This window comes from Rhinolophus ferrumequinum, chromosome 6 (genome assembly GCF_004115265.2).
Source record: "Rhinolophus ferrumequinum isolate MPI-CBG mRhiFer1 chromosome 6, mRhiFer1_v1.p, whole genome shotgun sequence".
Classification (NCBI taxonomy): domain Eukaryota; kingdom Metazoa; phylum Chordata; class Mammalia; order Chiroptera; family Rhinolophidae; genus Rhinolophus; species Rhinolophus ferrumequinum.
The window spans coordinates 58,946-84,821 of record NC_046289.1 but is presented as its reverse complement, the minus strand read 5'-3'; the positions used below and the strand labels follow the sequence as shown (position 1 = coordinate 84,821).

At 49.7% G+C, this 25,876-nt stretch overlaps 1 pseudogene and 4 gene segments (V, D, J or C); all 5 read right to left on the bottom strand.

Annotated features, from left to right (window-relative positions):
* Positions 1-2,245: 2,245 nt before the first annotated feature.
* LOC117024100 (immunoglobulin heavy variable 3-74-like) lies at positions 2,246-2,838 on the bottom strand. The segment is given in 2 exon segments: positions 2,246-2,670; positions 2,774-2,838. Coding segments are annotated over 2 exon segments (471 nt in total).
* A 4,009-nt stretch (positions 2,839-6,847) lies between these two features.
* On the bottom strand, positions 6,848-8,840 carry LOC117024096 (immunoglobulin heavy variable 1-3-like). The segment is given in 3 exon segments: positions 6,848-6,991; positions 8,357-8,667; positions 8,751-8,840. Coding segments are annotated over 3 exon segments (501 nt in total).
* A 603-nt stretch (positions 8,841-9,443) lies between these two features.
* Positions 9,444-15,325, bottom strand: LOC117024093 (immunoglobulin heavy variable 4-30-4-like). The segment is given in 3 exon segments: positions 9,444-9,567; positions 14,797-15,103; positions 15,187-15,325. Coding segments are annotated over 3 exon segments (477 nt in total).
* Positions 15,326-19,883: 4,558 nt separating this feature from the next.
* Positions 19,884-20,480, bottom strand: LOC117023378 (immunoglobulin heavy variable 3-23-like; annotated as a pseudogene).
* Positions 20,481-24,766: 4,286 nt separating this feature from the next.
* LOC117023379 (immunoglobulin heavy variable 1-3-like) lies at positions 24,767-25,279 on the bottom strand. The segment is given in 2 exon segments: positions 24,767-25,086; positions 25,170-25,279. Coding segments are annotated over 2 exon segments (366 nt in total).
* Positions 25,280-25,876: the final 597 nt, after the last annotated feature.

Here is a 25,876-nt window from a genome sequence, read left to right as displayed (position 1 = left end):
ACTTTTATATGTGAGGAAGGCATGAATTCGGGGGGACCAGAGGTGGGATGTTATGGATTGAACTGGGTGCCTCCCAAATTTGTATGTTGGAGTCTTACTGCTCAATGATGGTGTGTAAAATAGAGCTTTGAGGAGACAAGTAAGGTCACACGAGGTCAGAATGTGGTGGTGGAACTCCAATAGGTTTGGAGCATTGTACGAAGAGGAGGAGAGAGATCTCCCTCCACCATTTAAGGCACGTAAGGACTCAGTAAGAACGTGGTCAACTGCGAGCCACGTCAGACCTTTCACCAGGACCTAAATCAGCCGGGCCTTGGTTTTGAACTTTCCAGCCTCCACAGCAGTCAAAATCAATTACTGTCGTTTAAGCCACGTGGCCTTTGGTACCTTTTCCTGGCAGTCCAAGTTGAGTGAGAAAGCTTGGTATTCGTAATTATACAAAAATATTTGATACTTTCATGGAAGGGAACACATATGTAAGTGATTGATAAATACAAAGTAAAATGGAGGTAAAATAGTGATGTTAAATAAAGATAAACAATATTAGAAATTCGCTTAGGAAAAGAAAATGAAATATTGTGCTTCTGCATTTTTCTTATAAGAATGTATCTTCTAATAACACATACATTAAATACATCTGTGTGTGCTTGTGTTGTGTGTATGTGTGTGTGTGTATGTGTGTATGACGATAACAACATTGCATAAAATAAAGTTATTTATTAAGTGTCTCTTAGGAAGTCCGGGGACGTGATCCTCAATGGCCACATAAGATGGAGAAAATCGAATGAGGCACCAGCTGCTTCATCCACAGACACTTAGGCTTTCCTCTTTCTTCTCTTTTCTCCTGAGGACACGAGACTCTACATAGGGTCGGGGCCTAAGCCTGGGAATCTGCATTCCTGAAAGCTGCTGAACTAAGAGGGATAGACCATGTTTTGCTGTGTATAATGTGCATTCATGTTTTTGGTCCAAACTCTCAGGGAAAAATCTTTTGTTTTAATTTTTGAATTCACAGTTTTCTTTGTTTACCTACAGGTACTTGATTTTGTATTACAGAGGAATTTCAGCATTTTTAAAACACATTATGGTACAAGAAATTTTACATAACAAATAATTACAAAACACAGAACAGATATAAGGTACAAAAAATTTATGTATTGGCAGCAAATTTGTGATATTTATGCATCATAGAAGGCCAGGAACTCTTCGTCGTTGCAAGTTTGTCATAAGTTCAACAAAATTGATTATTGTCTTCCAGCGTATTGTTTTCCATATGGATAGCTTTATTGATTTCTAGTGTTACACCATTAATTCACAAGCATAAATAAAAGACTCAAAAACATTTACCCCCCTTCTTCGTCGTCCTCCCTCCCTGCAGTTCAAGCCGTTGTTTCTCAGTCTAGTTGTGTGGGACACAGCTCCCTGGCCCATCCCGTGCTGGTATTAAGAGCCATGCGCTCCTCCCTGAGGCTTTCGGTCACCAGTCATCGGTAGGCTGCTCACAGCTGCTCAGGGCAGCTCAGTTCCAGGGAGAGCTGTTGGTCACAATCTTGGCTGTACAGGCTCAGCACACCGGCTGGGAATCGAACTGTCGGCCTTCGGCATTAGGAGCACGGAGCTCCAACCGCCTGAGCCACCGGGCTGGCCCAAAAACATTTATATAGATATGGAATTTGTACCTCTCATGTATAATGCTCATGCTTATTTTTCCCTCACACATTTGGGCAAAAAACTGCACACTGTACACGGCAAAATGTATATGTTCTCAGGTTATTTGGGTAAATAATATTGGAGATTTAAATTCTAATACAGATTAATTTTCTATACCAAAAGTTAACTCTTCCTAATATTATATAAATAAACATGTGGAATTTATTATTATTATTATTATTATTACTATTATTATTTTAGCTGAAGATTCCTGAGACTATCCAGACAGGGACCTACATTGTGCGAATTTACTTCAGTGTCAACTGTATGCGACTCCTGTTCACAGTACAGACCCAATTTAAGAGATGAAGCAAAAAATATGTACCTACGTAAATGTGTGCCATGTGTAAATGTCTATTGTGTTTGCATAGTTAACACACCATGTCATTATTTAGAATAGATGCAGTGGGGGGTCTCTAGTGGTACATATTTTTAATTAAATTAAGCTGAGTCTTCGTGGTGACAAGACACTCCCTTCCCATGTCCCCTTCTTCCCTGTTACACCTGCCCTCAGGCTCCTTCCTGAGTTGAAACTTCACAAGTGTCCCAGGAGGTCTGAGCACAGCCTCCTGGACCTGACCGCCCCCTGCTGTCCTGAGTGTCCCCTGCAGGGAGGTTTGTGTCTGGGCTCACACTGACTTCCCCTCACTGTGTCCGTCGCACAGTAATACACGGCCGTGTCGTCAGCTTTCAGGCTGGTCATTTGCAGATACAGCGTGTTCTTGGCGTTGTCTCTGGAGATGGTGAATCGGCCCTTCACGGAGTCGGCGTAGTATGTGCTACTTCCATCAGTATTAATTTGACCAACCCATTGCAGCCCCTTCCCTGGAGCCTGGCGGACCCAGCTCATCCAGTAGCTACTGAAGGTGAATCCAGAGGCTGCACAGGAGAGGCGCAGAGACCCCCCAGGCTGCACAAAGCCTCCCCCAGACTCCACCAGCTGCACCTCACACTGGACACCTGCAAACACAGAAACATCCTGGTCAGAAACTGTCACACATCCACTGTTTACCTCACTCATCTTCTCTCACATATTCAGAGTCTCCTGCTCTCCATAAATTACCTCTTAAAACAGCAACAAGGAAAACGCAGCTGAGCCCAAACTCCATGGTGTGTCGTCTGTGCTCAGTCCTGATCACAAAATGGGGACACCTGGGGATCCCGGGGCTGGGGCTCCTGTCCCACAGCTGCAGGGTCAGGGCTGGGATGGTTTTCATCAGCACAGGGGCCCCTATTTGCATGTCCTCCTTCCATAAAGGGAGCTCCGGGCTTGGACACCTAGACAAGGGCAGGGCCTCATGCAGGCGTGAGTGTCCTGGTTGGTTGGTGGCCACGTGACAGTTCAGGAAAACATGATTTCTTATACATCATGGTGCTGGAGTGAGTGCTCAGCACCCATGACCTCATTTCATTTGTGTGTGAGCACCCAGAGCAAGTGACCGAGGTATCAATCCCACCTGCATGTTGCAGAGGTAAAGCTACACACGGCGGCCGGAGGAGCCATGTGATGTGTCCAAGGGCACATATCAGCTGAGAGGGAGCCCCAGTACCCTTCCCATGGACCCTACTGCTCCCTCATCCCACTCCAGGGCAGGGATGGATGTGCCAGGTGAGGTTCCAGAACTTCTTTCCTGTAATAAAACCACGTGTGATTTTCTGCATTGTAGTATTTACCTAAGAATGTACAGATCAGGGTTCATGCAGATGTATTTTCATGAGTGTTACATTTTGCATGTTATTGTCTGTCTTTACTTACCAATTGTCCCTTTGTTTCTTTGTAGTAGCTTTAATGATGCGTATTTCAGCACAGTAAATGGCACAGATCAGGAGGATGCAGGTCTTACCTGACTCTATAGGCATTTTATTGCACCTGGAAGCAAGGAGTACGATTAGGAACAGCCCCATCCATTGTCCTCTCTCTGGGTCATTCTCAGTGTCCCACCTGAGGGACTTGTAGTGATGCCCAGCTCAGGTGGGCTTCTCGTGCAGGAGACTAGCAGGCAGGGAAAGAGCGCACATGGCAGGGACAAGGGACCCTGTCAGTAGTGTGGGGCTGTGACTTCACAGTGGGGAACGAAGACGTTTAAATCTTAGTGAATCCACAAGGGTATATCTGGAACTGCTCAGTTTTGATGACACATGGACAAGTGCCAATATCAATATATAATTGAGTGAATGATACTAAATCTACTGGTGTGTGGACATAGCAGGGGGAAGATGTAAGTGTATGTTGTCAGCCACATTGTCTCTAGTGAAATGTCCACATGCATGTTCCTCGAAGGAGAAAACTAAAATAACCCCTAATTCTCCTAGGACACTTACTGACTGACAAACCACCAGAATCCCCAATCTGTCTATATTATAAGTTAGATCCCTGATTGTATTTCAAAGTTGATGCCAATTCTGACAACGGCCTGGTGTGTCCTCCCCAGCCTGCAGCATCCCCACACCACGTCCCTGCCCTGTGCAAACAGCCCACTGGGTCTCCACCAGGAGACTGAGGAGGAGGACACCTGCCCTCACCTCCCATCACCGTCAGTCCCAGACCTCAGTGTTTGCCTTGAATCATGGAAACTCATTTTAAATTTGAATTTATTGCCCGTGATGTTTGGTAAATTCTCCCAACAGAATAGGATATTTACAGACACTTCAGCAGTACTTGCACAAACCTTGTTTTAAAATCTTTTCTTTTACATAAAGAGGTAGGAAGCCCCAGGCCCTCCGAGGAAGCCCCTCCCCTTCCCACTTCCCAACTACTCAGGGGCTGCAGCTCTTATTTGGTGGGTCCTGAGCGCCCCCTGCAGCCCAGTTTGCACCCTGCAAGGGAGGGTCCTTTCAGGGCTCACAGGGCATGACCTCCACCAGCGTCTCTAGTCCAGTGTTACATGTCTGTGCCCTGACTCACAATGCTCCCTGAGGGACTCCATAAGCTTTGACATCGTACTGGGAAACTGATTTGGCGTCACTAAACCCAATGACACTGTACATTGTCCCCATGCAAGGTCTTTATGAAACCACCAGGGAGCCCCTTCACCCTAGGCCTGGGAGATGCAACAATACAGTCGTGAGTCCACAAGCTCAGGGGGCTTTGGGGGCCTCTCATCTCCTTTAGGTTCCTCTGGTTGAAGGTAAGTGCAGGTGCAGACTCACGGGGCTGAAAGCCCGCTCCAAATCTGGTCTTCAGTGGCTCACACTCACACTCACACAAACACTCACACACACTCACACACACACACAATTAATTTCGTGCTAGCAACTCCAAATCTGCCTTTCATCTCTGTAGCTCACAATAGGCCTGGGTGTGTGACCTGCTTTGACAAACAGAACAAAAGCAAACATGACTGATACTGAGGGGACCTGGATTGATCCCACTTGAAATAGTCTTCAGGGAACGAGGGTCTGCTGGCACCTGTCACCTTTCCATTCTTGGATAGAGTGAGCATTATAGGAGCTTAATGAACGATCGGATGCCATGAAGTGCTAAGTGCACAGGTACCTACTGTGCGTGAGGCGTGTCGCCAACAGGTAAGAGGTGTGACCTCCCCCGACCGGCAGGGCTTGCCGTCCCTTTGGACCTGGGACCAGGTGTCCGTCAGGGCTTTAGAAGAAAACACACGGTCAGCTCCCTGGGAAGGACCTACGCGGGGCTGCTGACCACCTGCACTGCCGTCCACGGAACAGGGAAGGCCTCCTGCATCCATGCAGCCCACTCTAAACAGACCCAGGGCATCACCCCAAGGCCACTGGAGGCTGTCCCTGCAGGTGACCTGAAACCTGGCACTGCCAGGGCCACTGGCCAGGCCCCAGAGCAGATGGCACCATGATGTGACAGCTTTCCCCAGGTCATAGGTCAGGAGACTTGGCTTTCACTTCTTCCTTAAAATAACCGTCATGGACACTCTGTGAAAATGTAGGAAACAGTTCTCTCATGAGTTAACACCTCTCACACTATTATTTACTCTAAAGCTGCCTGGGGAGTGCTTCTCTCTTTCTATCCACCTTCCCTGTCTGCGTTTCCACTATGACTCCTTTTCAAACTGTGTCATGCACTAATTAACTTTCTCTTTTTCAACAGGTTGTACAGACACCAAATGCCCTTTTATGCCAGTTTACCAAACCCTGGTGACATTAACTAACCAATGTGATGGCTGGTTATGTCGACACCTCAATAGTGCAGAAGCACCAGGCTGTTTTCCTCCCGATGTGAACACCTGGTGGACTGGGGACATGCCTGTGACAGACAGGGTGTGGTGTCCATGACAACACAGACATCACTCCACCTCTTCTGCTGCTGAGTCAGTCGGGCCCAGGGTGTTCTACACAAGCTCAAGGACTGTACTTACCTGGAGGGAGACACAGGAGAGAAACGTCCCCTGAGCACTGGAAGCAGGTATGACACTGGGCGTTCCTGGTGACATATCAGGACAGCACTGCACTCAAACTCTGTGCTCTGAGTCCACAGGTGGCACATCCAAACCTCCCAAGGAGACTAAGTGACTGTAGCACTACCTTCTGGGCCAAGAAGGTGTTTGGTGGCCCACCTCCACCCCATGTGTCTCGGTTATGGCAGCTTTTCCCTAGTCACTTCTCGATACCATGTACTCTGTGTGTGTGTGTGTGTGTGTGTGTGTGTGCGTGTGTGTCTGCACCAAACATGTGGACTGGCTCGGCAAGGCAACAGGACCCAGCTTTACAGCTACCGCAGACCAATGACAGGCTGTCTACTGCAGCTATTCCATATATGTTCTGCTGCCACACACTGACACAGCACGTGGAGGCTGGAGACACTGATGTGACTCATGAAATACTTCAGATCCTGAGAACTACAGATTCCACCGTGACCCTGTCTGTGAGCCCAGGTCCTTTATTTTGTGTGTGTGATTAAAGTATTAAAGGGATCCCACCAAAACGGTCAGGACAACGTGGACTCGGGTATCTGGCTCCTTCTGTCCCTCCACACGCCACCCTGAAAGCAGCCACATTACACATTTAGGGCCCTGTGTTCATAAGTTGTGCCCCATACACATGCCAGGTGAGAATGGTAGGACATCCACCTATGTATCACAAGTCCCAGTTCTTTTCATCGCTGAGGGTCTGATTCTCACACTTTTGAGACTAATAATTGGAAGAAGTGACCTTAAGTCTGTCCAGGGCAATGGAACGAGAGCTCCCCACCACTGTGCAAACTGCAGGACGTGAACCCCTGAGTCTCTGTGGCCTCAGGTACAATGACCACCCAGGAGGAGGAGCCTATGTCGTCACTGATGAAAATGCTGCTTTTCTGTAAAGTGAACGGGACACACGGAATCTCACTCAATCTGTTAAAAGGACTGTTCACACTTTCTATCAGATCAATGATGCAGAGGTGTCATTGGACTGGCCTGTCCCCAGGGATGGGGACTGGTCTGATGGGTTTTCAGAAAGAGCTGCAAAGTGTCCTTTCCTGTTTGTCCCTCCTCGTTCTGTCTCCTTCTCTCCTTTGCAGATGTCTTAGCACTCAGCTTCCCACCCGTTGTCTCTCTCCACAGCCAGAAGTCCAACCATCACTACATGACACTTTCAGGGACGTTTAGAGAAGGTAACTGTTGGGGCCCTGGGCAGGTTCCCCAGGATATCCCACAATGGGGTGTAACTATTTAGAATGAGTTAATTGAAAAGCAGCCAGAGCAAGAAGGGCACGTGGACTCTCGTTCTGTCCTCAAATGGAAGAAATTAATCTCCCCTGTGTAAGAGGCTGTCCTTGCTCCAAGGGTGGGCTCCTAAGGTATCAAGGTCTTGAACCCAGAAATAGAAGACATTTTGAAAGTATGATACATTGAAATACTTGAAATGGAGACTGAATGGACCTCTTGTATGGACACTGATGGCCACACACCGTCCTTGGAACAACAAGGTGGGGGGAGATTCTGCTCCAGGGAAGAAGGCCACATGCTGCTGGGTGGGACGTGTAGGGACCTGCCATGAGCCCCAAATGCAAGGGATGCAGCTCTGATGGTGGAACGAGACCCTGCAGCCTCTGGGAGACGCACCGTCCTGGGGACGCTGTAATGTAGACCCAGTTTAGCTCTTTTCATGAACAGTTAGAGGATAAGTCTGCCTTTCAAACCCGAGTTGTGATGCTTTGGGACAGTTTCCAGAGACACCAACGTGCAGGTCCTACACGTCCACACACGACGGTGGATGCCTGTGTTCTCATAACTACCAGGGGCGGGGACATATCTCAGGGCTTCTGTGTTCTCTGTCCTCCATTCTGCTTCCTGCCGTGACCCTTAGACTGTGATGCAGTTTATCTTCTCTGACCACAGAGAGGGAGCCGCCTGCGACTGCTCCAAGGAGAAGATTCTGGAATCTTTTGAGGACTGAGTTCAGGGATGTCATTTTTCAGCCACCATCATGGTCACATTTATACTGTGAAAATTAGAAAACATTACAGAAAGTTTAATATTTTTTCTCCTGTTGGGAGTTGGTCTGTCACACAGAACTGAAAATATTCCATAAATAATTAACGAAAGCAGTTCCTTCATCTCTATATCCTTAATCCTAAGTCAAAGACAGGCTGTGCCCAGCTGTCCCTGGCGTCTCCTCAGCCCCGCACAGCTGCCCTCTCCTCAGGGTTTCTGACACTCTCAGGATGTGGGTCTCTCACTGTGTCCCTCGCACAGTAATACACGGCCGTGTCCTCAGGTCTCAGACTGCTCAGCTCCATGTAGGCTGTGCTGGTGGACGTGTCTGCGGTGATGGTGAATCTGCCCTGGAACTTCTGTGCGTACTTTGTGCTACTATTTTCAGGGTCAATTCGTCCCATCCACTCAAGCCCTTGTCCTGGGGCCTGTCGCACCCAGTGCATATTGTAGCTGGTGAAGGTGTATCCGGAAGCCTTGCAGGACACCTTCACGGAGGCCCCAGGCTTCCTCACCTCAGCCCCAGGCTGCACAAGCTGGACCTCGGAGTGGACACCTGTGGGGAGGAGAGAAGAGTGGGTGGAATCCCCGTGACTGGCCCAGGTCCCCTCATCAGCCAAGGACTGGGGAGCCCCTTACCTGTCGCCACTGCCACCAGGAAGAGGACTGTCCATCTCCAGTCCATGGTGAGGGCTGTGCTGTCAGGACGTCTGTCGGGGAGCGTGTGGCTGTGGGGCGATGCTCTCAGGGCCCAGACATGTGCGTATTTAACCCCGCCCACCTCAGCTCATTTGCATATTCATGAGCAGAGGGTTTCATAGCTGAACACTTGGCCCAGCTGAGAGAAGCTCGATGACGCAGGACCATGATCAAAATGGGCGTCTGAGGGTCCAAGTCCTAATCCCTGTTGGAGGATATGTGTCCCCTGCCAGGTCCCTGAATCTGTGCAGACAGAGCCCCTCCCACTGAGGAACAACCCCTCCCCCAGGATACGATCCTCACTGAGAACCTCCTTTGAACGACACGGAGACCACCTGAGCCTGTTCTGGGCTATGATCTGAATGTCTCATCCTATGTTCGTGTCTGTCTTCAAATTTTGAAAATTTCAAACTGGGAAATTCATCCTTTTCATCCAGGTTTTTTTTTTTTTTTTTTTTTAACTAAAGCTCATTGGGGTGCCAATTGTTAGGTTTTATTACGACATACCGTATTCTTAGAAACTTCAATTTCAATTAGATTTTACTGCTCATTGTCTTAGGTAAATTCTCCCGATAGAACAGGATATTTACAGACACTTCAGCAGTCTTTGCACAAATCTTGCTTTAGAGGTTTCTAGAAAGAGGAAGGAAGCCCCAGGCCCTCAGAGGAGGCCCCATCCTTTCCCCTCAACACCTGCTCCTGGGGCTGCAGCCCCTGCTGGTGGGTCCCGAGCGCCCCCTGCTGCCCAGTCTGCACCCTGCAGGGGAGGGTCCGCTCTGGGCTCACAGGGCGTGACCTCTAGCGTCTCTAGTCCAGTGTTAAATGTCTGTGCCTGACCTCACTATGCTCCTTCGGGGACACTCTAAGTTTTTAACATCATGGATAAAATAATGAATCGATATTACTAAACCCCAATGACTCTGCAGGGAGATGTTAAGAAAGTGTTTTTTAAAAGACCCAGAGAGCCCTTCCCTGCGGCTTCCAGATGCACAGACACTGTCCTGAGTCCCGAAGCTCTCGGGAACTTTGGGGGTGGGGAGGGAGGCTCTTATCTCCTTAAGATTCCTCTCCTTAAAGGTGACATCTGGAAATTCCTGGATTGTCTCACAGCCCACTCACCTCTGCTCGTCAATAAAATAGACGCACACAGAGGGAATGATTTTAGGAGGAATGGACCACAAAGTGTCCTAGTCCCCTGTACTTAATACGTGGGTGTGGGGGCAGAGCCCCAGAGAGCAGTTTCCAGGCTCTCGGCCTCACGGGGAAAGGTTCTGGCTCGGGTAGTAGATGGCCGTCAGCTGTGGCTAGTTGGCCATCAGCTGTGGCCCTTGAGCCATTGGCCACTAATATAAGTGCCGCGGGTGCGTTAGGGAGGGAAGTCGAAGAGAGAGTCGGTCAGGTGGCAGAAAGTGGACAGCAAGTCACACGTTGTGTGAATCCAGCCTCCAGTGAGACTATAGTGGTGTGACTCCCCTACCTATGGTTCCGTGGGTGTTCCTTTTTGGCCTCGCCACATCCTGCATTCTTATGTGGGGAGCGGGAGCAGAGACCCCGCAGGCCGCCCTGCACGACACATGGCACAGCAAGCAGGGTCTCCTGCATGACAGTTACCCTGGTAACTGTGCCTCTTCTCTAGGGTGTCATAGGTAAGAATTCCCACCCACCACTCAGAATAGGGTTCTGGAAAAGTCCTTCCCCTGGAGGGTCTGCCTGAGGGAAGTTCTGGGTGGATTTCTCAGTGTCCGTCCTCCCCTCCCCCTGTCAGGGACATGAGGGGACCCACATGCATCCTCCCTAGAGAACCTGCATGTGTCTGGAGGGAAAGCCCCCAGAAGTGTGGGGTGTGGCCCCAGGACCCCTCCCCCACAGGAGCCCACCCGTGTGCTCCATCCACTCAGAATACTCACCTGGAAGTGCTCCTACCAGCTGAGCCTCCAGCAGCTTCTGCCCCAGGTGAGCAGAATCACCTGCACTCTGGATGTGCCTGTGTTTCCAGTTATCACAGTGGAGGCTGCTCTTGCAATTTTACTTCTGTGACGGGTTCAGGAGACATAATTGATCTTCATTTCTCCTGGTTCTCTTCTAAGAAAGGGAGTAATGATTTCCAAGATCTTTAATGTTGGTTCAGAAAGCAGATGGACCTTCACAGGTCATCTTTGACCTGTTACTAGAGGTGGGAATCTCTCCTCACTAAGTGTAAGAGGCACCTGGACAGACATACTGAACATGGCGTCACTGAAAGTCTTAGCGATTTCAAGTCCCTCCCAGGATGCTGGAACATGGAAAGTACAACAGGCCAGGTTCCTGTTAAACCTCAGGTGATATCACACTTGGAAGGGCATCCGTGTCCCTGGCTGGACCCAGGAGGTGCCCCTGCAGCCTCACACAAGGGACAGGAGCTCCGACTGGTTAATCACAAGCCAAGCAGTGAGAATGCTGTTTCCCAGGTGGGTGCAGAGCAGGGTGGGGAGATGGAGGTGTCCTTGGCTTCCAGGATGCACTGGACACGGGCCCCAAATCCCATCTGAGAGGCTCTGATCTAAGTGTGAGGACGTCTCATTATCTCTGCCTTCTGAAACCTGTGGCTGAGTCAGGATGATCAGGAATGTGACTTATTTCCCTCTGATCATGAATCCTGCTTCACAGGTATTTATAACTGGGGAGCTTGTGATGGAGTGAATTCTCTCCCCCACCAGTCACATGTTGAAGCCCTAAGACCCAGTGGCCTGTTCTTGGAGAAGGGTTTGTAGGAAGTACTGATGGTTCAGTGAGGTCATATGGTTGGGGTCCTCATCTGCTAGAACTGGTGGCCTTATGTGTAGAGGGAGAGGAAGAGAGATGTCCCTCTCTCCACCACAGGAGATTACAGTGAGCAGTCAGCTGTCTGGCCATTAGGACGAGTTCCCACCAGTAACTGATTAACCTGCCAACTTGACCTTGGACTTCCCAGCCCCCAGTATGTGATGAAATAAATTTCTGTAGTTTCAGCCACCTGGTCATTGGTTTTGTGATGGAAGTTTGAGCAGATGGGATGGAGTTTTGGTCCTGAGAGTGGGGTGCTGCTGAACAAATACTTAAGATGGTGTTAGTGACTTTGGAAGTGGGTGATGAGTAGAAGGTAGAAGATTTTTCAAATGCACACGTGAAAATTCCAAGATTGCTGTGAAGGGATGTGAAAGGTCACTGTGCTGAGAGCTCAGAAAGAAGACCGGAGAGCTGTCGAGAAGGCTCCATATTCTAAGACGATACATAGATCACCGTGAACACAGTGTTGGTTGAAACGTGGACCTAAGAAGCCACTCTGCTGAGGCTCAGATGGAAATGAGGAGCACGTTATGGGTCCCTGAGGAACAGGGATCCTTGTTATAAAGTGTCGAAGAGCTTGGCTGAACTGGTTTCCTGTGTCATGTGGAAGGTAGATCTTGTGAGCAATGGAACTGGATGTTCAGCTGAGGAGATTTCTAAGCCAAGTGTAGGAGGGGCTTGGCTCCTGGCTGCTTCTCCTAAAATGTGAGGGAGGCAGATGACTCCATGATGGCAGTAATAATCAAATGCTGATCAGAATTTGGAGATTAGAAACACTGTCAGCCTATCCATATAACCAAAATCCAGAAAGCTTATTGTGAAGAGGGCATGAGAGGTGTTGCTGAAAAACAATCTGATTGAAAAAAAAACCAAGGGCGTGTCCAATGGATTTCATCAGCTGTCTCAACATGAGCCAGGAGTAGAGATGGGGTTATACCAGCAGACACACTGTCACTTAATAATAATCGGGGATGAGAAGGGGGACAGAACGAAAAAAGGTTTATTTGGATTTTATACAACAGGATCATAACTCAAATTGGCTGTGAAAATGCAATATCATTGAAGAAAAGGAAAGAATGACCTTGAATGAAATTTAGAGGTTATCAGGGCTGACTCCTTGGTTTCAAAAACTTCAACCATCTCCTCTGTTTCAACAGGTAACACAAACAACAACCAAAGCCTTTGGCTTGGACCTCCGTCCTGTCAGAGCTTGGGATGTGTGACCCCTGCCAGCACAGCCATAGTGAGATAGTTCTGGTGGGTCCAGAAAGTGAGGCAGCACCTCAGTGGGGTTGGGAGGTGGGACCACCACCCCATTGGGTGCAGAATAAGGGGCATCCGGGCAAAGAGGACTCTTCTCCAAACTTCATGCCCCATGGGATTTTCCTGGCAGGTTTTGGACCAGGTTGGGCCCATCACTCCTTCCTTCTTCCCTATTTACCCTTTCAGAATGGGAACGTCTCCCCTCTGCCTGACCCACCATCACATTTTGGAAGCATGTAACTTGTCTAGATTCCTAGGTTCAGAGCTCGAGCGGAATTTTGCCTCAGGGTGAATCACAGCTCAAGGTCCCCAGGATCTGATGAGACTATATTTAGGTCACGCTTTAAACCTTAGGGTTTAGAGTCGATGCTAAAATATGTCATAACGTGGGTCTGTTTGTGTACAGCTCATGTCGTTGCCTGTGAGGAGGGGACCCTAGGTGGGATGTTGTGGATTGAACCGGGTGCCTCCCAAATCGTATGTTGGTGTCCCAGTGCTGAATGGTGGTGTGTGAAATAGGGTTTGAGTGGACGAGTAAGGTTACCTGAAGTCATAATGTGCTGGTCCAACCCCAATAGGATAGGAGTGTTGTACAAGGAGACAGATCTCTTCCATTGCCACCATTTAAGGCACGTAAGGACTCAGTAAGAGCGTGGTCAACAGCGAGCCAGGTCAGACCTTTCGCCAGGACCTAAATCAGCCGGCATCTTGATGTTGAACTTTCCAGCCTCCACAGCAGTGAAAATCAGTAACTTGTTTAAGCCACATGGCCTGTGAGCTTTTTTTCTGGCAGTCCAAGCTCAGTGAGAAAACTTGACATTTTTAATTTATGGAAATATTTGCAAATTTTACAGAAAAAGAATATACATGAAAGTGATAGATAAATAAGAAGTAAAAGTATAGTTTAAACAGAGGTATTGAATAACATGAGGAATTCTCTTTGGAAAAAGGAAATGAAACATTTTGAATCTGCATTTTCCATTTTATAAGAATATATTTTCTACTAACACATACACTAAGAACTGTGTGTGCTCGTATGTGTGAGTGTGTGTATATTTGAGTGTGTGTGACACTAATAGCATTCCAGAAAATACTCATCTATTAAGTGTCTCTCAGGAAGCCCAGGGACCTGGTCCTCGATGGCCACAGAAGTTGGAGAAGATCCAGTGAAGCCCCAGCTGCTTCACCCACAGACGCTCAGGCTTTCCTCTCCTCATTCTCTTTCCTCCTGAGGACACTGGGCTCAACATAGGGTTGGGGACGAAGCCTGGGGACCTGCATTCCTGAAAACTGCCGGGTGAAAACTGCCGGGGAAAGAAGGATGTATGTGTTCTCAGGTCCTTTGGGAAAACAATATGGGAGTTCTAATTTCCAATTCAGATTAATTTGTTATACCGAGTTCACCCTACCTAATGTTAAACAAGTAAACGTGGAGTTTTCTATTTTATTATTATTATTTTACCTGAGGATTCCTAAGACAACCAAGACAGGGCCGTACATTCTGAGACTTTCCTGTAGTGTCAGCTGTATGCGACTCCTGCCCACAATACAGACCCAATGTAAGAGATGCAGCAAAAAAACATGTATGCCATGTGTAAATGTGTGTTGTGTTTGAAGTGTTAATACACCATGTCATTGTTTCGATTAGACGCACTGGAGTGACTAGCAGTAGATATTTTTAAATAGAACTGAGTCTACCTGGTGACAGGACACTCCCTCCCCTGTCCCCTTCCTCCCTGTACCACCTGCCCTCAGGCTCCTTCCTCAGCTCAACTGTCACAAGTGCCCCAGGAGGTCCGAGCACAGCCATGGACCCCGAGCGCCCCCTGGTGTCCTGAGCGCCCCCTGCAGCCCAGCCCCCTGTCCCCTGCAGGGAGGTTTGTGTCTGGGCTCACACTGACTTCCCCTCACTGTGTCCCTCGCACAGTAATACACGGCCGTGTCCTCGGTGGTCACAGATTTCAGCTGCAGGGAGAACTGGTTCTTGGATGTGTCTCTGGAGATGGAGGTGCGGCTCTTGAGGGCCGAATTATATGCTATGCTCCCATCATAACATATGATCGCAATCCAGTCCAGTCCCTTCCCCGGGGGCTGTCGGATCCAGTCCCAGCAGTAACCACTGGTTGTGATGGAAAATCCAGAGACAGCGCAGGTGAGGGACAGGGTCTGCGAGGGCTTCACCAGTCCTGGGCCCGACTCCTGCAGCTGCACCTGGGACAGGACACCTGGGGACAAGGAGAATCAGTCTGTCACTCACGTGCAGTCACATCCATCCCACAGACCCGAGTCTGACACCTGGGACCCTCACCTTGGGGGGCTGTCACCAGGCACAGGAGAAGACCCAGCAGTGCCATCTTCTTCTAGACCACAGCTCTGCCTTCCCCAGAGACCTCAGCCCTGTGTGAGGAGAGAGCTGGGAGCTCACAGCCCAAGGAGGGTTTTACCCTGGAGCCTGAGGAGAAATTTGCATGTGGGGCAGCCTGTTCCTATAAGTGGGGAGGGACTGAGTCAGGCTCCCCTGGTCCTTATGGGCCCAGTAGGGTCTCTCTCTTGAATTCATACAGCCTCTGAGTCAGGGACGAAAGAGCCCATGGTCTATAAGATACAATGAAAAAGGTCAAAGACAAGCCCAACTTTTCTATGTATAAAACTAAATACTGGACTAGTTGAGTAGATCAACAGTTTTTAAAACTTAAGGATATTTGTAATAATTATTAAAGTCATTAGTATGATGCACAGACACATTCTGACAGTGAACAGACTAAATATACTTAGTAACAAAGTATTTGTAGTCATAATTGAGATATAATAATATTTTAGTCAACCTTGGTGTAAACAGAATCCCACAATTAAAGCCAGTCCTTCCAAATGTCCTGCTTCTTATTGCTTTTCTAAGGGCTGTACTGTCTGTGTCACATCAGGAAACCCTTGTCTTATCCAGGGTCCCACCCATTCTGCTCCATTGACGTGTGTCTCTCCCTCCACCAATGACACACAGTCTTGATTATTGCAGCCACTTCACAAGTCTCTTCCTACTTTCAGAAACTCTTCAGTAGTAACTAAAACAACAGAACACTGGGCAGGGTTGGATTCTGGAGCATCCTGAGAAGGGCTGCAGACAGATCTTTGTCTCCATGTCAATCATCTATAGGTCCCGGGGAGCCCACATCCTGGTCTGAGGACTGGGGTCCCCCATCCCTTTCTGATGGACGTCAGGGACAGGTGGTGTCGGCTGTGGGGTCACTGATGACTCAGGGACATGTGCTCATGACCTGCAGCTTCCTCGTTCCCCACTGTCTATTCTGATGCCCAGGGCTGGGGTGTGCTGACCACTGGCCCTTTGTGACATAGGTTAGAGGTCAATGAAGCCGTCCCAGGACAGGGCTGAGCCTGTTCTCTCTCTTCTCTGCTCAGGGAGGTTCCCAGAGTCTGGGCCCAGCTCCAGAGGCTTCTGGACAGCTGCTCAGACCACACAACACCCCACCCTTGAGAGAGACACATACCTCTGCCCACAGTTTAGAACAGGAGGTGTTGCCTCTTTCCAAATGAGGCCACAGAGAGCAGCACAGAGACACACACAGGAAACCCACGTGACATCGAGGTTTCCAATCGATTGCTGTGCCCAACCGAGATGTGCAATTGTGAAGACAAGCAGTTACGGGGCGTCTCTAAGACCCCCCTCAATACTAGACCTTCCTGCTTTAGTACCAATTGTCTACAATCTTCCATGAGATGTCAGTCAGGCACGGCCACCAGAGGGCGCACAGGAGGGAATCAAGGGAAAACAGAGTTTATCACACTCACAGGTCCTACAAACAGGAAGCTCAGGACCACGTGAGACCACATGGAAGGACCAGGGTGGTCAGCAGGCAGGAGACAGGGAGCAAGAAGCAGCTGAGGACCTGGTCTCACTGGCCTTTCCCTGGGAAAGGAGGGGCAGGCAGGTGATCAGCTTTGGATGGACCAGGTTGAGTAATGTCAGTGGGCTCAGCGATGAGGGGCGTGTCCCTGTGCCGGGCACCTGGGCCTGGGATGATGAAGGCAGAGAAGTGTGTCCTGGTGTGCGGGCCAGAGAGAGGCGGTGCTCTGGGTGGGTGAGTTTGTGTGTGAAAGGCCTGCTCCAGCCTGGGCCTGTGCTGCCTCTGAGGACTGGGTGCCCACGAGGGGCTGTCTCTCTCCAGCAGGAAAGGTCTGTAAAGATGTGGAAACATGACAAGTAGATAAGGTGATAAAGTGCATGAACACACACGATGCAGGAGGTGCCTTTCTGCATTCCCAGCAGCTGCTCCTTGCCCTGTTCTGTCCCCATTTTATGCAGGAAAACCTTGGGTCCTCTACCCTCTACCATGAACCATGGAGACAGGCCTGGGAAACAGAGTCGTACCCCCAGGAATCTCCTATTCAGACCCCTGAGCACCCCAGGTTCCAGCACCCAAATTCCTCTCAAGACTCGGGGTTCAGCTCCCCTCTGCTTGTCAGCTCGGGCTCAGGCTTCATGTGGGCGTGTGGGTGGGGCTGTAGGCTGTACACTGTGTGCTGGGCGGGGGCTCCTATAAACTCGGGGTCTAGTGTGTCAGCTCTCTACCCTCGCCCATGATTCATTTCTATTTGATAAAGTAGATGAGCCCGTATTTATCCAGGACACAATGGGGTGGATGACAGAAGGCTAGCTTCTATAAAAACAGATCTAACAGGTGGAACGGTCTACACCATGCAGTGAATTAATCCAGTTCTCCTTGGATTAGGGATGCTGGGCCGTCCCCATGAGGAGTGGAAACAGAAATGTCCTCATAGCGACGAGGGGCCACTTCTGTGAGAAGCTCAAATGCTCCTTAGTCTCTCCGACCAGGAAACCCAGAGAGAAATCCAAACACACGAGGTTCCCTAAACGGGAAATCTCAGCCCTTCTGATCACACCCACCTGCATCCACCCCTCTGAATGGATGTCTTCCTGAGTGTGGTGAGTCCTTACAGCAAAGACCTTTACGTGGCTGTAAAGCCAAAGTCACCAGCAGACCGACTGTGCCATGTCAGGGCCCCGTGCAAAATCAGTGTGAGGACCCTTGTTAAAGGTTAAGAATTCAGTGACACTGAGAGCACAGCATACACTCTCAGTGATGCCCAAATCCTGTTTCTCACTTCTCTTCAGTTGAATGGCTTTAACATGACTCCCAGACTTTAGCTTCATTCTGCAGCAAGAAAGTGTCTCTTCTTCTTGTGATACCAAGTTAGATACTCATGCCACCAGGTGACCTGGTGCAGGATCGTGGAAGTGACCTGTCCCCTGGTGGTCACGCTGAGCCACACGGGCTGCAGGAGGCAGGCACGTTGTCAGGATTCCTTTCCTTCCATCAAAGAGTTTGGGATGAAAGGCTGACATCTAGCTCAGTGTTTTGCTCAAAGAACAGAATTGGAAATGGAGACAAAAGATGAGGACACCTTTTAGCACCTACACTTCGCTTTAATTGCAAAAGTTTGACGATAGCTGTTTCGTTTGATATATCGAGGCTACCAAAAAATGTACACACATGACTCGTATTTATCTTTCATTATTGGTATATGTTGAGTATTACAATTTTAATGCACTTTTTTCCTTTCTTAAAATGTGCATATATTTTTTTCACCCTCTGTATGTTCATTTTTTGTAGCTATTTCTTTAATTCTACAATCAAATAGATTGAAACTTTTAGAGAATTTGAGTGAATATAAATTGAGAAAACAATATTTTAAATACTTGTATTGAGAGCAATACTCAATTATTCTCTATTCTGTATTGAGTTTCTTTAGTACATTCAGCTCATATGCCTTTGCGATATTTTTAATTTAATGTCCTAAACAATGTTTCAGTTCTGGGTTCCCTGTCAGTCCTGCTTCATGTCTTTCCCATAACTTTAGCTCACAATATCTGACTCGGCACGTGGACCGCTCACTGTCACATGAGAAGTGACCAACACACCAACTGTGCTCCATGATCAGTGTCTCGACACAGCCACCTATGAGGTGTTCACCGTGATTCTCTCTAAATGTGGTCCGTTGGGGTGTCCTGTGTCATAAAGCTCCTGACTTGTTAGTGGTGCTTGTTGGTCAGCAGCCAAATCTGTCCCCACCTGACACAGGCCTGTCCTGCAATAGTGCCTGTGTCACCATGAGTCACATGTTTCCATGACACATGGGCTCAGCAGGGCCCCTTCAAACCACCTGAGCATAACCTGACCTGTCCTGTCCACAAACGGACACACATATTAGATGGATCAGATGACATGGGGACACGTGAATGCCCATGTATTTACTGGACCTCCCTCCTGTGACGGGTACTGTGGGGACAGCTGGGAGTGTGAGCAGAGCTCCAGCCCATAGAGCTCAGGGTCTGGGACAGAGTGAGTGAGAATTAGGACAGTAGGTGATAGCAGGAAATGTTGGGGTGGGTTTCAACCTCCACCCAGTAAATGAGGAATAAGAGGTTAATGTGTTATAGGGAGGACAAAGACCGTGTGGGTGGAGGTCCTGGGGGCTGCACACAATTCCGTGGGGCCGTGTGTGCCTGTGGGAAGGACGTGCCCATGTGGGGGGCACAGAGCCTGAGCTCAGCACACAGGGGCCTGGGCTGTGCTGGGGTCTCTCTGTGTGGGAGATGTTTCCCGACCACAGATGGTCTCCACCGAGAACTAAAACCAGGACACAGACAAACTTGATGGAGGAAAGGTCCCCAGTGACTAGTGATAGTCGTTGTAAACAATGTTACCTCCTTGTAACATCTGCTGAGAATATCAGATGTTAGACTATTAAAGGTGATTCATGACTGACTTGTCCCTGTGGGCAGCTGAGAAATTTCAGAGGAAATCTCTGTTCTCAACAGGAAGCCCCTTCCCCACCCAGGTCTCCACCTGCTCCTGGGGCTGGTCCCTGTGCTGGGTGTGTCCTGAGCGCCCCCTGGTGTCCTGAGCGCCCCCTGGTGTCCTGAGAGCCCCCTGCAGCCCAGCCCCCCTGTCCCCTGCAGGGAGGTTTGTGTCTGGGCTCACACTGACTTCCCCTCACTGTGTCCCTCGCACAGTAATACACGGCCGTGTCGTCGGCTCTCAGGCTGGTCATTTGCAGATACAACGTGTTCTTGGCGTCGTCTCTGGAGATGGTGAATCGGCCCTTCACGGAGTCGGCATAGTATGTGCTACCACCACCATTACTAATGGTTGAGACCCACTCCAGGCCCTTCCCTGGAGCCTAGCGGACCCAGCTCATCCAGTAGCTACTGAAGGTGAATCCAGAGGCTGCACAGGAGAGGCGCAGAGACCCCCCAGGCTGCACCAAGCCTCCCCCAGACTCCACCAGCTGCACCTCACACTGGACACCTGCAAACACAGAGACATCCTGGTCAGAAATGTCACACAGCCACTGTTTCTCTCACTCATATTCTCTCACATATTCAGAGTTTCCTGTTCTCCATAAATTACCTCTTAAAACAGCCACAAGGAATACCCAGCTGAGCCCAAACTCCATGGTGTGTCGTCTGTGCTCAGTCCTGATCACGGAATGGGGACACCTGGGGATCCCGGGGCTGGGGCTCCTGTCCCACAGCTGCAGGGTCAGGGCTGGGCTGGTTTTCATCAGCACAGGGGCCCCTATTTGCATGTCCTCCTTCCATATAGGGAGCTCCGGGCTTTGACACCTAGACAAGGGCGGGGCCTCATGAAGGCGTGAGTGTCCTGGTTGGTTGGTGGCCACGTGAGAGTTCAGGAAAACATGATTTCTTATACGTGATGGTGCTGGAGTGAGTGCTCAGCACCCATGACCTCATTTCATTTGTGTGTGAGCACCCAGAGCAAGTGACCGAGGTATCAATCCCACCTGCATGTTGCAGAGGTGAAGCTGCACACGGCAGCCTGAGGAGCCATGTGATGTGTCCAAGGGCACATATCAGCTGAGAGGGAGCCCCAGTACCCTCTCCATGGACCCCACTGCTCCCTCATCCCACTCCAGGGCAGGGATGGACATGCCAGGTGAGGTTCCAGAACCTCTTTCCTGTAATGAGAACATGTGCGATTTTCTGCATTGTAGTATTTACCTAAGAATGTGGAGAATCTGAGTTCATGCAGATGTATTTTCATTAGTGGGACATTTTGCATGTTATTGTCTGTTGTCTGTAAGTCTTTCAGTACCAATTGTCCATTTATTTACTTGTAGTAGCTTTAATGATGAATATTTGACCATAGTAAATTGCTGAGTTTAGCACGATGCAGGTCTTACCTGACTCTATAGACATTTTATTGGACCTGGAAGCAAGTAGTACGAGTAGGAACAGCCCCACCCATTGTCCTCTCTCTGGATCATTCCCAGTGTCCCACCTGAGGGACTTGTGGTGATGCCCAGCTCAGGTGGGCTTCTCGTGCAGGAGACTAGCAGGCAGGGAAAGAGCCACCATCGCAGGGACATGGGACCCTATCAGTAGTGTGAGGCTGTGACTTCACAGTGGGGGAACGAAGATGTTTAACTCTTAGTGAACCCACAAGGGTATATTTTGAACTGCTCAGTTTTGATGACACATGGACAAGTGCCAATATCAATATATAATTGAGTGAATGATAAGTAAATCTACTGGTGTGTGGACATAGCAGGGGGAAGATGTAAATGTATGTTGTCAGCCACATTGTATCTAGTGAAATGTCCACATGCATGTTCCTCGAAGCAGAAAAATAAAATAACTTCCTAATTCTCCTCTGACACCTACTGACTGACAATCACCAGAATCCCCAATCTGTCTATATTATAAGTTAGATCCCTGATTGTATTTCAAAGTCGATGCCAATTCTGACAACGGCATGGTGTGTCCTCACCAGCCTGCAGCATCCCCACACCACGTCACTGCCCTGTGCAAACAGCCCACTGGGTCTCCACCAGGAGACTGAGGAGAAGGACACCTGCCCTCACCTGCCATCACCGTCAGTCCCAGACCTCAGTGTTTGCCTTCCTGAGCTGCACCTGCTGAGCTATACGGGCAGCTGGACAGCAGTGAGGGGTGGGTATGCTCTTCATCCTGGGAGATGGTCCTGGGGTCTGGGGACACATGTGCCCCTGGGAAAGGGGCCCCGGGCTGCACATCCTGTAAGAGTGCACTCGGTGTGCACGTGATGGTGGTGCCCTCACCCCTGGGCACCTCTGGCTTCCTGACCTTCAAGGAGACCAAGAAGACGGAAGTCCTTGACAGGATGCTTTTCTATCCCTGGGACTTTGAGATCCTGAGAAGTTAGAGAGAGAGTCATGGAGCTGATGGAGAGGCTGAGGGTTCTCAGTAACCACCAGGGCCATTTCCAAGGAGTCTCTGCCTGGACAGTCAGGAAAGAGCGTCAACAAGTTAATACAACAGAATAATTGGTGACGTCAGTTAGGAACACCCGCCATCAGGAGGAATGCTGTTATTGAAGGTTGGTTATTTATCTATGACACAGAAGTCACTGCCGTCCCAAACTCATGGCTATTACATGATTATAGGAGAGGAAGACGTCGCAGTGCCTGGCCCTTGGGAACTGTGCTCATTACCGTGGTGACCGTGTATTCTAAGTAGGAGAGTACAGTGCGGGGGACACAGTCAGCAGCATTGTGAAGACTGTACAGTGTCAGACGGGGGCTCCTTCGTAAATTATATAAATGTCTAACCACTACGCTGCACACCTGATACTAATATAAAACAGTATTGACGTCAGGTGCAATTTGGAAAGTAGTCACACGGATGTGTAGTGTTATATGGGGAATGTAGTCGATAATGTTCTAGTACAAAAAAAAGGGGGGGGAAGGACGCTTCTGTGTTTCCAGAACGTTTAGAAAACACTTTCTGCTGCGTGAACGTCAGGAGGAGGTTTGAGGAGCCTGGAGACCAAACCCTGACAGGAGAGCAGCCCTCAGCCGACTCCTCCCGGGACGTGAATTGAGTGCGTCCCGAGCGCCCCCTGGTGGTGCGCGAGCGCCTTTGTCCCAAAGCCCCTGCGGACAGACGGTGTCCCTTCCCCTTTATCCAGCATCAGTGTGGGACCCTTGGAGCACAAGTGCTCTACACCCTCCTGTTCACAGAATTTATCGTTACCTGACCCCTCCATTTCATCTCTTTGGAATGCAAGCGTCCGTAACTCTTATCCTTTGCCTGCCCTGCTGTTGTATTTTAAGAGAAATTGTCTTCTAGTGTCACAGACAGAGAGGATTTTACCCCAGGATAGATCCACCCAAATTGTGACCCATAACTGATTCAGAGATTGTATTTGGGACTTTTGAGATGATGGTGCTCATACATTTCAGACTGGATTTCATGCTTTAATGAGTGAGCTTTTGGGGGATGGTGGGAGGTTCTAATTGTGATTGGCCTGTGGGATGCGTGTGAATACATGGAGGGCTGAGGGAGCTCTGAGATGGTCTGAGTCATGCTTGGACCTGGGAGTGTTTTATGGGAAAAGGGGCTTTGTCATCCTTGGTTTATTTAGGCATCAGGGGAGGAAAAGGTTTTCCTGTGTTTTCTGAGTGACTCCTAATTCAACCACAGTGTTCATAGCAGAGGGAGGCAGAGGGAGATTAGACTCCAGGAGAAGAAAGCAATGTGACATCTGATGGAAGGTGACCTCCTCCTGGTGTGACGTTGGAGGAAGAGGACATGGGATCAAGGAAAGCACCTCTAGAAGCTGGAAAATAAAAATAAACAGTCTTTACCATTCTATTCCATCCGGGATTCTGTTCCATATTCTGGGTACATTATAAACAACATACATTTATTCCCACAGCTCTGCAGGTGGCAATCCAACACCCAGGTCCCACATGGTCACCACTGGTGAGGACCCTCTGCCTGGGTCACATCAGGTGGCTTCCTGCTGTGTCCTCACAGGGTGGGAGGGACAAGTAAGCTGCCTGGGGCTCATTAGAGGGGCTCTGCTCCCCTTCCTGAGGGCTGCGCTCTGATGCTTAGCCCCTCCCAAATCCCCACCTGCTAACACAACCCTCCCTGGGGGTCAGGATTTCAACACACACATTGTCAGAGCACAGTCCTCCCCAAGACCCTCCGGGGTGTGTGGTGCTGCGAACACCTTGATATCGTCCATTGAAATTTACTGAATGCGGCGAGTCCCAGACTGTGAGGGAATCACGTGAGTGGATCTGAGCCCCGAGTGTGTGGTAATTAGATTCACTTGTCCTGGGAAAGTAACAGGCTGGACGTGAGTCTCACATCATCCAGGGTCTCCCCACGCTGATCCCTGTGGTGTGAGGACCCCCAGGACTCCCCAGGGACAAGGACACCCGCAGGCTGGGGTCTGAGGGGAGGAGCCTCTTCAGGAACTCACCCCTGCAGGAGAGGCTGAGGGGACGGTGAGATGACGTAGACTGTGCTTGACCTGGCACACCTGTCACCCATGACGTTGTCACCACGTGTCATGCTGGTCCTCCCAGATGTCATGTGTGTGGTGCTTGATCACAGGTGGGAAGTAGAAATTCGCGCTTCATTTTATACTCTCTTTTCCCCAAAACATAGTTCTGTTTTTCAGAAATACGGGAAACTGAGAGAACTTCCTAGGAAACTCTAGAGTCCAATTTCATAATCTACCTCCCACCACGTGATCCTACGTAGTGTCTGAATTAACCTCCCTCATTCAGAGAAGAAGGATGTTCCATACCTGTCCTTTTCAGGGAATTTGAGACATGATAGAATCCTTCCAGGAAAGGCTTTTCCTGGTTCTTCCTTGCAGATGTTTGGACCCTGGAAACCTTTCCCTGAATGACTGAGGGGCCCTGAGAGCCTCACTCCTCGTCTCAGGTCCTGACTCTGTGTGAGGAAGTCAGGAGACTCATCGTCCCTGTCGTCTCCTCAGCCCCACACAGCCGCCCTCTCCTCAGGGTTTCTGACACTCTCAGGATGTGGGTCATGTCACTGTGTCCCTCGCACAGTAATACACGGCCGTGTCCTCAGGTCTCAGACTGCTCAGCTCCATGTAGGCTGTGCTGGTGGACGTGTCTGCGGTGATGGTGACTCTGCCCTGGAACTTCTGTGCATACTTTGTGCCACCATTGCCTGCATAGATCTCCCCTATCCACTCAAGCCCTTGTCCTGGGGCCTGTCGCACCCAGTGCATATAGTAGTCAGTGAAGGTGTATCCGGAAGCCTTGCAGGACACCTTCACGGAGGCCCCAGGCTTCCTCACCTCAGCCCCAGGCTGCACCAGCTGGACCTCGGAGTGGACACCTGTGGGGAGGAGACAGGAGTGGGTGGAACCCCCGTGACTGGCCCAGGTCCCCTCACCAGCCAGGGACTGGGGAGCCCCTTACCTGTCGCCACTGCCACCAGGAAGAGGACTGTCCATCTCCAGTCCATGGTGAGGGCTGTGCTGTCAGGACGTCTGTAGGGGAGCGTGTGGCTGTGGGGCGATGCTCTCAGGGCCCAGACATGTCCGTATTTAACCCCGCCCACCTCAGCTCATTTGCATATTCATGAGCAGAGGGTTTCATAGCTGAAACTTGGTCCACGTGAGAGAAGATCGATGACGCAGGACCATGATCAGTGGGCGTCTGAGGGTCCAAGTCCTAATCCTTGTTGGAGGATATGTGTCCCCTGCCAGGTCCCTGAATCTGTGCAGACAGAGCCCCTCCGACCGAGGAACGAGCCCCCAGTACATGATCCTGACTGAGAACCCCCTTTGAATGACACGGAGACCACCTGAGCCCGTTCTGAGCTTTGACCTAAATGCTTCAATCCTGGGGTCAGTGTGTGTCCCCAAATTTTTAAAATTGTGAGTAAAACCACCGTCATCAGTTAGATTGTTGCTGTGAGACATCTTGAAGACATGGAAACACCATTTTAAATTTAATTTTATTGCCCCTTGTGCTTGTTAAGTTCTCCCAATAGATTACGATATTTACAGACACTTCAGGAGTCCTTGCCCAAATCTTGTTTTACATGTTTTTATAAAGAGGAAGGAAGCCCCAGGCCCTCAGAGGAAGCCCCTCCCCCGCTCTCTCCCCACCTGTTCCTGGGG